General features: G+C 40.5%; 1 protein-coding gene across 1 annotated transcript in view; it reads left to right on the top strand.

Moving 5' to 3' along the window:
• Positions 1–17389, top strand: part of PPEF1 (protein phosphatase with EF-hand domain 1) — a 209004-nt gene that overhangs the window by 98273 nt on the left and 93342 nt on the right. The window contains exon 12 of the mRNA XM_053705264.1: positions 13615–13757. Within this exon, the coding sequence (XP_053561239.1) occupies positions 13615–13757 (143 nt within the window). The remainder of the gene's footprint in view (positions 1–13614; positions 13758–17389) is intronic.

Raw genomic sequence — 17389 nt, 5'->3', positions numbered from 1 at the left:
GGATATATTTCACTGTGATATGCTCACTGTTGACTATTTGAATAATGCACTCCCCGTCCAAATATTATTTGCAGAAATACTGTCCAACTCTAGGCTGGCTTTATATTATTGTTAGTATATATGTTCATATCCTCTCTAAAAATGTTTATAGATGGTCGAAGGTTGGTACACATTGGGGCACTGGTTATTGAGCTCTACCAGCTGTTTTTGTATTATCTGTCTCTCCTTTGTAATTCTTTCTTTATGTGTATCCATAGATTATTTTCTACACAAGTTAGATGTCTCATTAATACAAAGGTTGCATAATTTCCCCCCTGTTCATAAGCTGCCAAATATAATACAGCTCGAAATGTCACTATATCCCACAGTTAAATAACATTTGAGTTTACGCCATATTCCTTAAAATATCTATATATATATATATAGCCCCCCACTCTTTCCCTTATTTGCATAGCGGTGCTTACCCGCTGAATATCCCCTTCCCTCGCTAGGCCCACATGTGGCTATACAAAATTCAATTTAGATCTCTCAGGTCCAAATGTGACCTTAAGAAAAAAGCAGGGAATTATTTCTACTATATTAAAAAAAAATGAGGTTCTATTTTCGGACATTTGCATTAAATAGCCGCAACCACAGACTGCCACTTCTTATATATCCGTAACCTTACCAAATGATACTAATGCACTCCTTCCTGTAGTGTCTATAAGTAGCATGACTAGTAATGGGAAGGGCATCTAAATACCTTTAAAGAAGCTCTAACTCTTTATATTAAAGGGACAGTCTACACCAGAATTTTTATTGTTTTAAAAGATAGATAATCCCTTTATTACCCATTCCCAAGTTTTGCATAACCAACACAGTTATAATAATATACTTTTAACCTCTGTGATTATCTTGTATCTAAGCCTCTGCAAACTGCCCCTTTTTTCAGTTCTTTTGACAGACTTGCAGTCTAGCCAATCAGTGCCTGCTCCCAGATAACTTCTCGTGCACGAGCACAGTGATATCTATATGAAATACGTGAACTAACAACCATTAGTGGTGAAAAATTGTTAAAATGCAATCTGAAAGAGGTGGGCTTCAAGGTCTAGGAAATTAGCATATGCACCTCCTAGTTTAAGCTTTCAACTAAGAATACCAAGAGAACAAAGCAAAATTGGTGATATAAGTAAATTGGAAAATTGTTTAAAATTACATGCTCGGGGGGCGGAGCCAACTTTGAAACCAGACGGTCGCACATCTCAGCAGCTCTGATTATATTACATATGAAAAACAACTTTGGCGACCGTCTGTGTTCATTTACTCCTCTATTTAGCTACTATTGAAGACTAAAAAGCACAGCCGTTCTTAACAGCTAATTTTGAGGAGAGTGATCCTACCTAAACGGACACTCACAAGCCTAGTGCGTTCAGCATCGAATACAAATTCGGAGGCAGCCATCTTGCGGCCTAGGCGGCAATTCCAGCAGAGAGCAAGATTACCCAAAAACTATTCCTTGCAACCCTCAACTAGGGGCTTACTTCTCTATCCGATCATGGAGGCTGCAGATCGCATTGTGGAAAAGATGCATATCTTTTTGGACAGGTGCAAAGTTGCGCTCGAACACCAAATTGCAAGGGAACCCCAGCTGACAGCATCGGTGTTTGCAGCACACGCCGTACACTCACTCATTCCTCTAACCGCTCCAGAGAATAGGAGAGTCGGGGGATCACAGAGTCCATCACCTACTTGGCATCATATACAGAACTGTTAAAGTAGCGACCCGCATGAACGAGGTGGGCACCTACTTATCATCCGATGCAGCAGACCAATGTGTCCCAAAGAGATGCCAAACATGTGTTGCAATCCGCAGTGGAGATCAGTTGCGGGAAGGTCGGACCAGCCGAGCAGTAACACAGAACGATGCTTACCTAATATGCTTAGAGTTGTCCTTTTCACCAGGCGGCTTTCCCCAACATCGCCTATATACTAAGGATCTGACTTTCAACACCATGTATGGGCTTATTCCTAAGGCTACCATCGGATTCACCACGTTTGGCGATACAAATTACATAACTTGGTGTGACAGAGTGTCGCTTGGTCGCAAGCTGTCTCTGACCTATTTTGAGGCAGGCTAAAACAGATGCTGAGCACAGTACCGGGTCTCTCTTTAGTTACCTGACCCTTCACCGTATGCATGAACCATTACTGCTTAGATTTTCCTTTTTTTTTTAATCTTTTTTCTATATATGGCACCACTTTATATATTACCTATCTCATGGATGTTATCAGATGAGAGTCAGAGTGTGACAACTTGGCTTATATTTCCCAAAACTTCTCCAGTCCTACTTAGGTCTATGAGTGCTGATTAACCCCTCTCTTATAGCATCCTTCTAATAGCGAAAATACTCACTAAAGGAAAAGGCTGAGTGATTCCCTATATGCAGACTAGATATAAATGACTGTCTTTTTTTACGATATGTGAGTGGGCGCTACTGTTTGTATTTGATTCTATTCTGAGAACTATGTGTATAACCCTTCCTCTTTCATGCTCGCAGCTAGTGTATTAATTGACATTTGTACGCAGTGTGGACGCAGAACAGGCATATGATGCTCTAACACTTTATCACTATAACACTGTTGGAATTCCCGCCTGAGAAAAGTAGAGTCCAGTCAAAACACTTTATGTTATTAGATCCCGTGGGCTTACATCTTTGCTCTGTATGTAATTCTCACCCTATGCTTCACACTACCAATGCTGAGCTGTCTGCGGCCGGGACAGCGAAGGCATGATCACTTACTCTATTGCCTTAATATTGGGGGAATTAACAAGATATTTTTATATGACAGGCAAGCTATCTTACTGTATAATTGTATATCTTACTATATTACTATACAATTACCGGTTTTATTTTAGCAACACCCTTTCCTGTGTCACATTGCTCTCTTGTACACTAACATGTTTACATAGTTCCTATTCAGCAAGACCATAATAGGTCCCTCAGTCTACTTATTTACCCTGCACTGACCCAGCTCCTGTAAATTTTAGAATGATTTTAACTTAACCCTAGTACTAGGCAATTTACTCTCACTAAGGCTAGCTTCCCCCTCTGCAAATGTATTAATTTCTTCACAATATAGATTAATGGGTCCATAATAGACTCTAACATATTATGTCCCCTTGTTATTATTATCTTCAAAGTTGTCTGCTCAATATAGAATCTTCTGTAAATAGTTATGAGCTCTGGTGTAACCAACATTGGTTCTTGTGCTTTTCGGTAAGTTTAGGTTCCCAGGGTCCCCAGACAAGAGAAAAGAGTTTGTTATTAAATTATACTGCTTGGTTGTAGTTGTAGTTTTAAAAACTCAGCATCATAGATATTTTCCATATAAAACTTACTCTGATAGAGACCCCTAAGCTTCTTTATGCAGAGCGTAACATTGACCCACTATACACTTAACCTGTTTCTAGTAACCCCCTAGCAATTCATGCGCCCTCGAAACTATTCACATAGACTTAGTGCTCTCTTCATATATTTTGATTTCCACCTTCATACTACCACCTCCTCTCCCCTCCCACCTTAGTGTACCTCCTAGTTTAGGAGGGTTAAATAAGCGGCTAATCTCATCTATGATGCGTCTTCATAACTTCTAAGTTGCTTCATATATTTAAATCACCTCCCCCCCCCCCCCATAATAATGTACCCTCTATTTTAGAGGGGCTCAATACGCGGTTTGTCTCGTGTATACCGCAATCTAACTATTGCATCCCACACTTCCTCAGTTTTAATTCCCACATAATATTTAAGAGAAGAATCTGCAAGACCATCCAGATCAGCAGGACTGATCACTGTTGCCTTCCATCTGTATATATGCTCCTAACACAGCGTCTGGTAGCCCCTATCAAGGTGCTAGATTGAATATACCATTTCAGACTTCATCTATTACTACAGGAAGCAAAAATTATATTTAAATATTCCACTCCAGATTCTGTTTATCACTACAGGAAGTGAATATTATTTTATATTTTACATAGCATTATATATATTGGTTATACTCCAACTACCTTATTCATTTCAAGAAAGTTACTATACGCTTGAATTTACATCAATTTTGAGTAGCCCTGTGGATTCATCAGAATTCCTAGTTAATACCCCTCACGTCTCATATTATATGAATCTTCAGGTCCTCAGGAACAAAATTGCTATTAAGTTTAAAAATAGAGGTTTATCATTGAGATCCAAAGGTGGTCTCCTTGGTCAAAAGTTCCTTCTCTCGCTTCATTATTTCCTGTCGCTTTTGTTGGCCCAAGAGTAATATATTGTGTCATGTAGAAGGTTCCTGAAAGATTAGCATCTTATCTGTTTGATGTTTGCAAACTATGTAAATTGTTGGCTAAACGTTTCTTCTATGTTTATTTTATTACTCCTGTAACATTGCAGCCTTATTTCATTTGGCAAAAGAATGTGTTATTATGATCTATGTTTGTCTTTAACTAAACCTCAATAAAAATTATAAATAAAAAAAAAAAAATTACATGCTCTATCTGAATCATGAAAGTTTATTTTGGCCTAGACTGTCCCTTTAAGTATATTTACTAATATGATGACAAATGCTTTCCTATGTGGTAATCATTTACGCCTGAATGGTTTGTATTAGCTATATCTGTGGTAGTACTGTTCTATATGTTTGACTTGTAAGTACTATTATGTATTTATGCACTGAAGTATGTTAAGTTACTATTATCATTGTTTCCAAAAACCTCAATAAAAAAATTATTTAAAAAAAAATAAAATAAAATATTACAATCATATATAGACATATTACATATAAAAACATAATTTATGCTTACCTGATAAATTCCTTTCTTCTGTAGTGTGATCAGTCCACGGGTCATCATTACTTCTGGGATATTACTCCTCCCCAACAGGAAGTGCAAGAGGATTCACCCAGCAGAGCTGCATATAGCTCCTCCCCTCTACGTCACTCCCAGTCATTCGACCAAGGACCAACGAGAAAGGAAAAGCCAAGGGTGAAGTGGTGACTGGAGTATAAATTAAAAAATATTTACCTGCCTTAAAAACAGGGCGGGCCGTGGACTGATCACACTACAGAAGAAAGGAATTTATCAGGTAAGCATAAATTATGTTTTCTTCTGTTAAGTGTGATCAGTCCACGGGTCATCATTACTTCTGGGATACCAATACCAAAGCAAAAGTACACGGATGACGGGAGGGATAGGCAGGCTCTTTATACAGAAGGAACCACTGCCTGAAGAACCTTTCTCCCAAAAATAGCCTCCGATGAAGCAAAAGTGTCAAATTTGTAAAATTTGGAAAAAGTATGAAGCGAAGACCAAGTTGCAGCCTTGCAAATCTGTTCAACAGAGGCCTCATTCTTGAAGGCCCAAGTGGAAGCCACAGCTCTAGTAGAATGAGCTGTAATTCTTTCAGGAGGCTGCTGTCCAGCAGTCTCATAAGCTAAACGAATTATGCTACGAAGCCAAAAAGAAAGAGAGGTAGCGGAAGCTTTTTGACCTCTCCTCTGCCCAGAGTAAATGACAAACAGAGAAGACGTTTGTCGAAATTCCTTAGTTGCCGGTAAGTAAAATTTTAGAGCACGGACTACATCCAGGTTGTGCAGTAGACGTTCCTTCTTTGAAGAAGGATTTGGGCATAAAGAAGGAACAACAATCTCTTGATTGATATTCCTGTTAGTAACTACCTTAGGTAAGAACCCAGGTTTAGTACGCAGGACTACCTTATCCGAATGAAAAATCAAATAAGGAGAATCACAATGTAAGGCTGATAATTCAGAGACTCTTCGAGCCGAGGAAATAGCCATTAAAAATAGAACTTTCCAAGATAACAACTTTATATCAATGGAATGAAGGGGTTCAAACGGAACGCCCTGTAAAACATTAAGAACAAGGTTTAAACTCCATGGTGGAGCAACAGTTTTAAACACAGGCTTAATTCTGGCCAAAGCCTGACAAAAAGCCTGGACGTCAGGAACTTCTGACAGACGTTTGTGTAACAGAATGGACAGAGCTGAGATCTGTCCCTTTAATGAACTAGCAGATAAACCCTTTTCTAAACCTTCTTGTAGAAAAGACAATATCCTAGGAATCCTAACCTTACTCCAAGAGTAACCTTTGGATTCACACCAATATAGGTATTTACACCATATCTTATGGTAAATCTTTCTGGTAACAGGTTTCCTAGCCTGTATTAAGGTATCAATAACTGACTCAGAAAATCCACGTCTTGATAAAATCAAGCGTTCAATTTCCAAGCAGTCAGCTTCAGAGAAGTTAGATTTTGATGTTTGAAGGGACCCTGTATCAGAAGGTCCTGTTTCAGAGGTAGAGACCAAGGTGGACAGGATGACATGTCCACCAGGTCTGCATACCAAGTCCTGCGTGGCCACGCAGGTGCTATTAGAATCACTGATGCTCTCTCTTGTTTGATTCTGGCAATCAATCGAGGAAGCAACGGGAAGGGTGGAAACACGTAAGCCATCCTGAAGTCCCAAGGTGCTGTCAGAGCATCTATCAGGACTGCTCCTGGATCCCTGGATCTGGACCCGTAACGAGGAAGCTTGGCGTTCTGTCGAGACGCCATGAGATCTATCTCTGGTTTGCCCCAACGTCAAAGTATTTGGGCAAAGACCTCCGGATGAAGTTCCCACTCCCCCGGATGAAAAGTCTGACGACTTAAGAAATCCGCCTCCCAGTTCTCCACTCCCGGGATGTGGATTGCTGACAGGTGGCAAGAGTGAGACTCTGCCCAGCAAATTATCTTTGATACTTCCATCATAGCTAGGTTGCTTCTTGTCCCTCCCTGATGGTTGATGTAAGCTACAGTCGTGATGTTGTCCGACTGAAACCTGATGAACCCCCGAGTTGTCAACTGGGGCCAAGCCAGGAGGGCATTGAGAACTGCTCTCAATTCCAGAATGTTTATTGGCAGGAGACTCTCCTCCTGACTCCATTGTCCCTGAGCCTTCAGAGAATTCCAGACGGCACCCCAACCTAGAAGGCTGGCGTCTGTTGTTACAATTGTCCAGTCTGGTCTGCTGAATGGCATCCCCCTGGACAGATGTGGCCGAGAAAGCCAACCATAGAAGAGAATTTCTGGTCTCTTGATCCAGATTCAGAGAAGGGGATAAGTCTGAGTAATCCCCATTCCACTGACTTAGCATGCACAGTTGCAGTGGTCTGAGGTGTAAGCGTGCAAAGGGTACTATGTCCATTGCCGCTACCATTAAGCCGATTACCTCCATGCATTGAGCCACTGACGGGTGTTGAATGGAATGAAGGGTGCGGCAAGCACTTTGAAGTCTTGTTAGCCTGTCCTCTGTCAGGTAAATCTTCATTTCTACAGAATCTATAAGAGTCCCCAGGAAGGGAACTCTTGTGAGTGGAACGAGTGAACTTTTCTTTTCGTTCACCTTCCATCCATGTGACCTTAGAAATGCCAGCACTAACTCTGTATGAGACTTGGCAGTTTGAAAGCTTGAAGCTTGTATCAGAATGTCGTCTAGGTATGGAGCTACCGAGATTCCCCGCGGTCTTAGTACCGCCAGAAGAGCACCCAGAACCTTTGTGAAGATTCTTGGAGCTGTAGCCAATCCGAATGGAAGAGCCACAAACTGGTAATGCCTGTCTAGGAAGGCAAACCTTAGGTACCGATAATGATCTTTGTGAATCGGTATGTGAAGGTAAGCATCTTTTAAATCTACAGTGGTCATGTATTGACCCTCTTGGATCATAGGTAAAATTGTCCGAATAGTCTCCATCTTGAACGATGGAACTCTTAGGAATTTGTTTAGGATCTTTAAGTCCAGGATTGGTCTGAAAGTTCCCTCTTTTTTGGGAACCACAAACAGATTTGAGTAAAACCCCTGTCCCTGTTCCGATCGTGGAACTGGATGGATTACTCCCATTAACAAGAGCTCTTGTACGCAGCGTAGAAACGCCTCTTTCTTTGTCTGGATTGTTGACAATCTTGACAGATGAAATCTCTCTCTTGGAGGAGAGTATTTGAAGTCCAGAAGGTATCCCTGAGATATTATCTCTAGCGCCCAGGGATCCTGAACATCTCTTGCCCAAGCCTGGGTGAAGAGAGAAAATCTGCCCCCCACTAGATCCGATCCCGGATCGGGGGCCCTCAATTCATGCTGTTTTAGGGGCAGCAGCAGGTTTCCTAGTCTGCTTGCCCTTGTTCCAGGACTGGTTAGGTTTCCAGCCTTGTCTGTAGCGAGCAACAGCTCCTTCCTGTTTTGGTGCAGAGGAAGTTGATGCTGCTCCTGCTTTGAAATTACGAAAGGAACGAAAATTAGACTGTCTAGTCTTGGCTTTGGCTTTGTCCTGAGGCAGGGCATGGCCTTTACCTCCTGTAATGTCAGCGATAATCTCTTTCAACCCGGGCCCGAATAAGGTCTGCCCTTTGAAAGGTATATTAAGCAATTTAGACTTAGAAGTAACATCAGCTGACCAGGATTTTAGCCACAGCGCCCTGCGTGCCTGAATGGCGAATCCTGAATTCTTCGCCGTAAGTTTAGTAAGATGTACTACGGCCTCCGAAATGAATGAATTAGCTAGTTTAAGGACTCTAAGCCTGTCCGTAATGTCGTCCAGAGTAGCTGAACCAATGTTCTCTTCCAGAGACTCAATCCAGAATGCCGCTGCAGCCGTGATCGGCGCAATGCATGCAAGGGGTTGCAATATAAAACCTTGTTGAACAAACATTTTCTTAAGGTAACCCTCTAACTTTTTATCCATTGGATCTGAAAAAGCACAGCTATCCTCCACCGGGATAGTGGTACGCTTAGCTAAGGTAGAAACTGCTCCCTCCACCTTAGGGACCGTTTGCCATAAGTCCCTTGTGGTGGCGTCTATTGGAAACATTTTTCTAAATATCGGAGGGGGTGAGAACGGCACACCGGGTCTATCCCACTCCTTAGTAACAATTTCAGTAAGTCTCTTAGGTATAGGAAAAACCTCAGTACTCGTCGGTACCGCAAAATATTTATCCAACCTACACATTTTCTCTGGTATTGCAACTGTGTTACAATCATTCAGAGCCGCTAACACCTCCCCTAGTAATACACGGAGGTTTTCCAGTTTAAATTTAAAATTTGAAATATCTGAATCCAGTCTGTTTGGATCAGAACCGTCACCCACAGAATGAAGTTCTCCGTCCTCATGTTCTGCCACCTGTGACGCAGTGTCTGACATGGCCCTAATATTATCAGCGCACTCTGTTCTCACCCCAGAGTGATCACGCTTACCTCTTAGTTCTGGTAATTTAGCCAAAACCTCAGTCATAACAGTAGCCATATCCTGTAATGTGATTTGTAATGGCCGACCAGATGTACTCGGCGCTACAATATCACGCACCTCCCTCTGAGCGGGAGATGTAGGTACTGACACGTGAGGCGAGTTAGTCGGCATAACTCTCCCCTCGTTGTTTGGTGAAATTTGTTCAATTTGTACAGATTGACTTTTATTTAAAGTAGCATCAATACAGTTAGTACATAAATTTCTATTGGGCTCCACTTTGGCATTGCAACAAATGACACAGGTATCATCCTCTGAATCAGACATGTTTAACACACTAGCAAATAAACTTGCAACTTGGAAATACAATTCAATTAGAATAATATTAAAACGTACTGTGCCTTTAAGAAGCACAGAAGATCTATGACAGTTGAAAATTAATAAATTGAAACAGTTATAGCCTCAATCCTTGTAAACAACACAACTTTAGCAAAGGTTTAATCCCATTAGCAAAGATAACAAATTCTGAAAGCAGGAAACAAATTACAGAATAAACGTTTTTTATCTCAGGCAAACTATAATTCTCACAGCTCTGCTGAGAGAAATTACCTCCCTCAAAATAAGTTTTGAAGACCCCTGAGCTCTGTAGAGATGAACCGGATCATGCAGGGAATACGAGTTGCTGACTGAAATATTTGATGCATAGTAAAAGCGCCAAAAAACGGCCCCTCCCCCTCACACACAGCAGTGAGGGAGAACAGAAACTGTCAGAAAAACAGATTAAGCAACTGCCAAGTGGAAAAATAGTGCCCAAACATTTATTCACACAGTACCTCAGCAAATGAAAACGATTTTACATTCCAGCAAAAACGTTAAACATAATCTCTAGTTATTAAACAGCTTTATGTATTTCTTACAGTGTAATTCTAGTGAAGTACCATTCCCCAGAATACTGAAGTGTAAAGTATACATACATGACATTATATCGGTATGGCAGGATTTTCTCATCAATTCCATTGTCAGAAAATAAAAACTGCTACATACCTCTATGCAGATTCATCTGCCCGCTGTCCCCTGATCTGAAGTTTACCTCACTCCTCAGATGGCCGAGAACAGCAATATGATCTTAACTACTCCGGCTAAAATCATAGCAAAACTCTGGTAGATTCTTCTTCAAACTCTGCCAGAGAGGTAATAACACACTCCGGTGCTATTTTAAAATAACAAACTTTTGATTGAAGATATAAAACTAAGTATAATCACCATAGTCCTCTCACACATCCTATCTAGTCGTTGGGTGCAAGAGAATGACTGGGAGTGACGTAGAGGGGAGGAGCTATATGCAGCTCTGCTGGGTGAATCCTCTTGCACTTCCTGTTGGGGAGGAGTAATATCCCAGAAGTAATGATGACCCGTGGACTGATCACACTTAACAGAAGAAATGTATGTATTATTGTAATAAATGTATAAAGGGATTTTATTTATAACATCTTACTTTACACTTGTCATTTGATAGCAAGAATAGGAGCGCTATTTATTTAAAGGACCAGTCAACAGAGTAGATTTGCATAATCAACAAATGCAAGATAACAAGACAATGCAATAGCACTTAGTCTGAACTTCAAATGAGTAGTAGATTTTTTTCTGACAATTTTAAAAGTTATGTCTATTTCCACTCGCCCTGTACCATGTGACAGCCATCAGCCAATCACAAATGCATACATGTACCATGTGACAGCCATCAGCCAATCACAAATGCATACATGCTTATACTGTGAGTTCTTGCACATGCTCAGTACGAGATGGTGACTCAAAAAGTTTAATTATAAAAAGACGGTGCACATTTTCTTAATGGAAGTAAATTAGAAAGTTGTTTAACCCCTTAATGACAAGTGACGTACCAGGTACGTCCTGCAAAAACTTGCAGTTAGTGACAATGGACGTACCTGGTACGTCACTTGTCTAAGAGAGTGCTGGAAGCGATCGCAATCGCTTCCAGCAGCTCTCAGGGTATTGCAGTGATGCCTCGATATTGAGGCATCCTGCAATACCCTTAGAAAGCATCCGATGCAGAGAGAGCCACTCTGTGGCCCTCTCTGCACCGGTAGCGATGCGGCCGGTTCGTTGGTGGGTGGGAGCGCAACTGGGAGGCGGGTGGGCGGCCCATCGCTACCCGGCATCCGGCTCCTGTTAGTGCAATGTGCACGCCGGGTGCCGGGAGCGTGCGGGGGCGCGCGTGCGCGTGCGCGCGCGGGTGCGCGCGCACGCCCGCGATCACCTACCCACACTGACACCAATGAGTGGGAAGAGGGGGGGAAATATATATATATGAGGATCTGGGAGGGGGAGGGGGTTGGGGTATTGTGGGGGGCTGCTACACTACAGAAAAAAATAAATTAGTAATAAAAAATAATTAAAAACACTTTTTTGGGGGGCAAATTGGGTACTGGCAGACAGCTGCCAGTACCCAAGATGGCGGCAATTAGGTAGGGGAGAGGGTTAGATTGCTGGGGGGGGGATCATGGAGGTTGGGGCTAAGGCAGGAGTCCATCACAGCTAAAACATTTTATTTTTTTTTATTAAAAAAAATAAAAACTCCTTTTATTTAGTACTGGCAGACTTTCTGCCAGTACTTAAGATGGCGGGGACAATTGTGGGGTGGGGGAGGGAAGAGAACTGTTTGGGAGGGATCAGGGGGTGGGATGTGTCAGGTGGGAGGCTGATCTCTACCCTAAAGCTAAAATTAACCCTGCAAGCTCCCTACAAGCTACCTAATTTAACCCCTTAACTGCTGGGCATAATTTACGTGTGGTGCGCAGCAGCATTTAGCGGCCTTCTACTTACCAAAAAGCAACCACAAAGCCATATAAGTCTGCTATTTCTGAACAAAGGGGATCCCAAAGAAGCATTTACAACCATTTGTGCCTTAATTGCAGAAGCTGTTTGTAAATAATTTCAGTGGGAAACCTAAAGTTTGTGACAAAATTTGTGAAAAAGTGAACTTTTTTTTTATTTGATGACATTTGGCGGTGAAATGGTGGCATGAAATATACCAAAATGGGCCTAGATCAATACTTTGGGTTGTCTTCTAAAAAAAAATATATACATGTCAAGGGATATTCAGGTATTCCTGACAGATATCAGGGTTCCAATGTAACTAGCGCTAATTTTGAAAAAAAGTTGTTTGGAAATAGCAAAGTGCTACTTGTATTTATGGCCCTATAACTTGCAAAAAAAGTAAAGAACATGTAAACATTGGGTATTTCTAAACTCAGGACAAAATTTAGAAACTATTTAGCATAGGTGTTTTTTGGTGATTGTAGATGTGTAACAGATTTTGGGGGTCAAAGTTAGAAAAAGTGTGTTTTTTTCAATTTTTTCCTCATATTTTATATTTTTTTTTATAGGAAATTATAAGATATGATGAAAATAATGGTATCCTTAGAAAGTCCATTTAATGGCGAGAAAAACGGTATATAATATGTATGGGTACAGTAAATGAGTAAGAGGAAAATTACAGCTAAACACAAACACTGCAGAAATGTAAAAATAGCCATTGTCATTAAGGGTAAGAAAATTGAAAAATGGTCCGGTCATTAAGGGGTTAAAATGGCATGCTCTGTCTGAATCAGGAAATTTTAATTTTGACTTGAGTGTCCCTTTAACTTTAGCGTTATTATCATTCAATAGTGCTAGTATTTTTGCTCCACTTGTAATCTAGCCTTTACTCGGAAAGTGCAAATGTGGTCAAACACTAAAAAAAATTAACATTTGTAATATTTAAAAAAAAAAAAAAAAAATTAACACAAGAAAGTGTTTTCTGACTTTTGCAATAGTGGCAACTAATTATCCCTAGGTAAGGTATAGGGGGTGTATATATGGTCCAAATGCATTCCATAAACTTAAGATAAATGGACAGAAGGACATTTTAGCATGGGTTTTAATTAAACAATCAAACAAAAATAAAATTAGATAAACCTCCTTAAACACTTTGGAAGGGAACAAACATTAATTGGAATGGAGCCCCAATGTAAGCAAACTTCATAGGTGAGTCCTACACTAATATATTTAAGTATGTGATGCTTTTAAAATCAGTTATACAGTGCACACATACCTTAGTTGTATTTACAACCCGTGTGAAGCATCTCTAATGAGATCACAGGTGGTACTCATTTAAACCTCACCATATAAACCCTTAAATACAATTGTGAGTCTGCTAAGTAGTGTACAGTGCTTCATGAATTCTTTGTGGATAACACAATATGGTAAAAGTTATATTGAAACTGCTGTTTAGACAATACATACTACTCTTGTAGGCACATACACATAACATATTTGGTTTACCGTTTCAGGTTGTAACTATTTTTTCAGCTTCTAATTACTATGATGAAGGTAGCAACAGAGGAGCTTATGTCAAACTGAGTCCAGACTTGACGCTTCGCTTTGTCCAGTATCAAGTCAGTAAATGCACCCGCAAACTAACTCTTCATCAAAGGTTAGAATACACAGATTTTATTTGCTCCAAATCAGTCAAATGTATTCTAAATATTGTATGTAATCAATAAAGTGATCATTATAATTATATAAGTGACAGTCAGTAATTTATGTGGAAATGTTAAGTGTTATATTACCAATTAGGAACTGTTTTGCAAACGATCTGTACATAAATTAAGGGGTTAATATAAATTATTAAGATTACCAGATTACAATCAGAGCACAAAATATTAGCGCTAACACCGTTCAAGCTAAATTAATAGTGCTCTCATTCGCTGGTAATTTTGTTTTACCAATCACTTGTAGAACCAAATTGTGCACTATTCTAAACACTAGCCCACAATACTGATAACGCACCCTGCTTTTCACTGTATTATAGTAATATTCTGTTTTATTTGTCACTGGGCCCAAAATTTAATTAGTCTGTTAATTTTTCCTCCCATGTTGTGTTTAAAGGTGTCAAGAGGTCCAATAGCGGTCACATTAACATAGTTTTAAGGAAGGTATATTCTGTGAGGTATATATGATTGTCTATATAACATGCTTGTGGCATGTACCTTAATCTTATGTGCTTTTTAAAAATTCAATAAAAAATATTGAAAAAAAAACATCATTTATGTAAGAACTTACCTGATAAATTCATTTCTTTCATATTGGCAAGAGTACATGAGCTAGTGACGTATGGGATATACAATCCTACCAGGAGGGGCAAGGTTTCCCAAACCTCAAAATGCCTATAAATACACCCCTCCCCACACCCACAATTAAGTTTAACGATTAGCCAAGTAGTTGGGTGATAGAAAAAGGAGTAGAAAGCATCAAAAAAGGAACTGGAAATATAATTGTGCTTTATACAAAACCTCATAACCACCATAAACAGGGTGGGTCTCATGGACTCTTGCCAATATGAAAGAAATTAATTTATCAGGTAAGTTCTTACATAAATTATGTTTTCTTTCATGTAATTGGCAAGAGTCCATGAGCTAGTGATGTATGGGATAGAAATACCCAAGATGTGGAAATCCACAGAAGAGTCACTAGAAAGGGAGGGATAAAAATAAAAACAGCCATATTACGCTGAAAAAATTTAATCCACATCCTTAAAACATAAGCAGAGGAATCAAACTGAAACAACTGCCTGAAGAACTTTTCTACCAAAAACTGCTTCCGAAGAGGCAAACACATCAAAACGGTAGAATTTAGTAAATGCATGCAAAGAAGACCAAGTTGCTGCTTTGCAAATCTGATCAACTGCAACTTCATTTTTAAAGGCCCATGAAGTGGAAACTGATCTAGTAGAATGAGCTGTGATTCTCTGAGGCGGGGGCCTGACTCAACTCCAAATAAGCCTGATGAATCAAAAGCTTTAACCAAGATGCCAAGGAAATGACAGAAGCTTTCTGACCTTTCCTAGAACCAGAAAATACAACAAATAGACTGGAAGTCTTACTGAAATCTTTAGTAGCTTCAACATAATATTACAAAGCTCTAACAACATCCAAAGAATGTAAGAATCCCTCCAAAGAATTCTTAGGATTTAGGACACAAAGAGGGAACAACAATTTCCCTATTAATGTTATTAGAATTCACAAAATGAAGTCTGCAAAACTGCCTTATCCTGATGGAAAATCAGAAATGGAGACTCACAAGAAGGAGCAGATAATTCGGAAACTCTTCTAACAGAAGAGATAGCCAAAAGGAACAACACTTTCCAAGAAAGTAGTTTAATATCCAAAGAATGCATAGGCTCAAAAGGAGAAACCTATAAAGCCTTCAAAACCAAATTAAGACTCCAAGGAGGAGAGATTAATTTAATGACAGGCTTGATATGGACCAAAGCCTGTATAAAACAGAGAATATCAGGAAGCTTAGTAATCTTTCTGTGAAATAAAACAGAAAGAGCAGAGATTTTTCCCTTCAAGGAACTTGCAGACAAACCTTAATCCAAACCATCCTGAAGAAACTGAAAAAATTCTAGGAATTCTAAAAGAATGCCAGGAGAATTTATAAGAACACCATGAAATAAAAATCTTCGAAACTCGATAATAAATTTTCCTAGAAACAGATTTACGAGCCTGTAACATAGTATTAAACATTGAGTCAGAGAAACCTCTCTGACTAAGCACTAAGCGTTCAATTTCCATACCTTCAAATTTAATGATTTGGGATTCTATGGAAAAACGGACCTTGAGACATGGGGGCCTAGTTATCAAGCCGTCAACCTCAAATACGCTGGAATTCCGCAGCGTATTTGTGGCGAGGTTGATTCGCCTTAGTTATCAAAGGCTAGAGACCGGCAAAAGTAGAATTTTGTGACGTAAACTTCGATCCGCCGGACTCAGTCCGACACAGATCGATTCTTACGTCACTCCAGATGTTCCGCACACAAGTGCGGCACAATCTGACTACTTTTGCTAGTTATAAAAAAACTAGCAGGTACGCTCGGCACTTTTACGGCCCAGCGTACCTGGTTTTCAAACCGCCACCCTGGAGGCGGCGGATCCCATAGGAATCAATGGGAGTCTGACCATAGCGAAAGTACAAGTTCGCTGCTGCCAGACATCCCATTGATTCCTATGGGAGATGTCTGCACCTAACACCCTAACATGTACCCCGAGTCTAAACACCCCTAAGCTGTCCCCCCCTACACCGCCGCAACTAAATAAAGTTATTACCCCCTAAACCGCCACTCCCGGAGCCCACCGAAAGCTACTCTATACATATTAACCCCTAAACCGCCGCTCCCGGAGCCCACCGCAAGCTACTATATACATATTAACCCCTAAACCGCCGCTCCCGGAGCCCACCGCAACCTACTCTATACATATTAACCCCTAAACCTCCGCTCCCTGAGCCCACCGCAACTATAATAAATGTATTAACCCCTAAACCGCCGCTCCCGGAGCCCACCGCCATTTACATTATACCTAGTAACCCCTATCCTGCCCCCCCTATACCACCGACCTCTATAATAAAGTTATTAACCCCTATCCTGCCGATCCCGCACCTCGCCGCAAGTAAATAAATAGTTTAACCCCTAAACCGCCGCTCCCGGACCCTGCCACAACCTATATTCAATTTATTAACCCCTAATCTGTCCCCCCTACACCGTTGCCACCTATAATACATTTATTAACCCCTATCCTGCCCCCCACTACACCGCCGCCACTGAAATAAATTTAATAACCCCTAAACCTAAGTCTAACACTAACCCTAACACCCCCTAACTTAAATATTAATTAAATAAATCTAAATAATATTTCTCTTATTAACTAAGGCCTAGATTTAGAGTTTGGCGGTAGCCATGAAAACCAGCGTTAGAGGCTCCTAACGCTGGTTTTAGGCTACCTCCGGTATTTGGAGTCACTCAAAAAAGTCAGTAGTTAAGAGCTTTCTGGGCTAATTCCGGTTCATAAAGCTCTTAACTACTGTACTCTAAAGTACACTAACACCCATAAACTACCTATGTACCCCTAAACCGAGGTCCCCCCACATCACCGCAACTCGATTAAATTTTTTTAACCCCTAATCTGCCGACCGCCACCTACGTTATCCTTATGTACCCCTAATCTGCTGCCCCTAACACCGCCGACCCCTATATTATATTTATTAACCCCTAATCTGCCCCCCACA

This window comes from Bombina bombina, chromosome 3, assembly GCF_027579735.1.
Source record: "Bombina bombina isolate aBomBom1 chromosome 3, aBomBom1.pri, whole genome shotgun sequence".
In the NCBI taxonomy this organism is placed as follows: Eukaryota; Metazoa; Chordata; class Amphibia; order Anura; family Bombinatoridae; genus Bombina; species Bombina bombina.
Note: the sequence above shows the minus strand (reverse complement) of the source record. Positions and strands in the feature narration are given on the sequence as shown.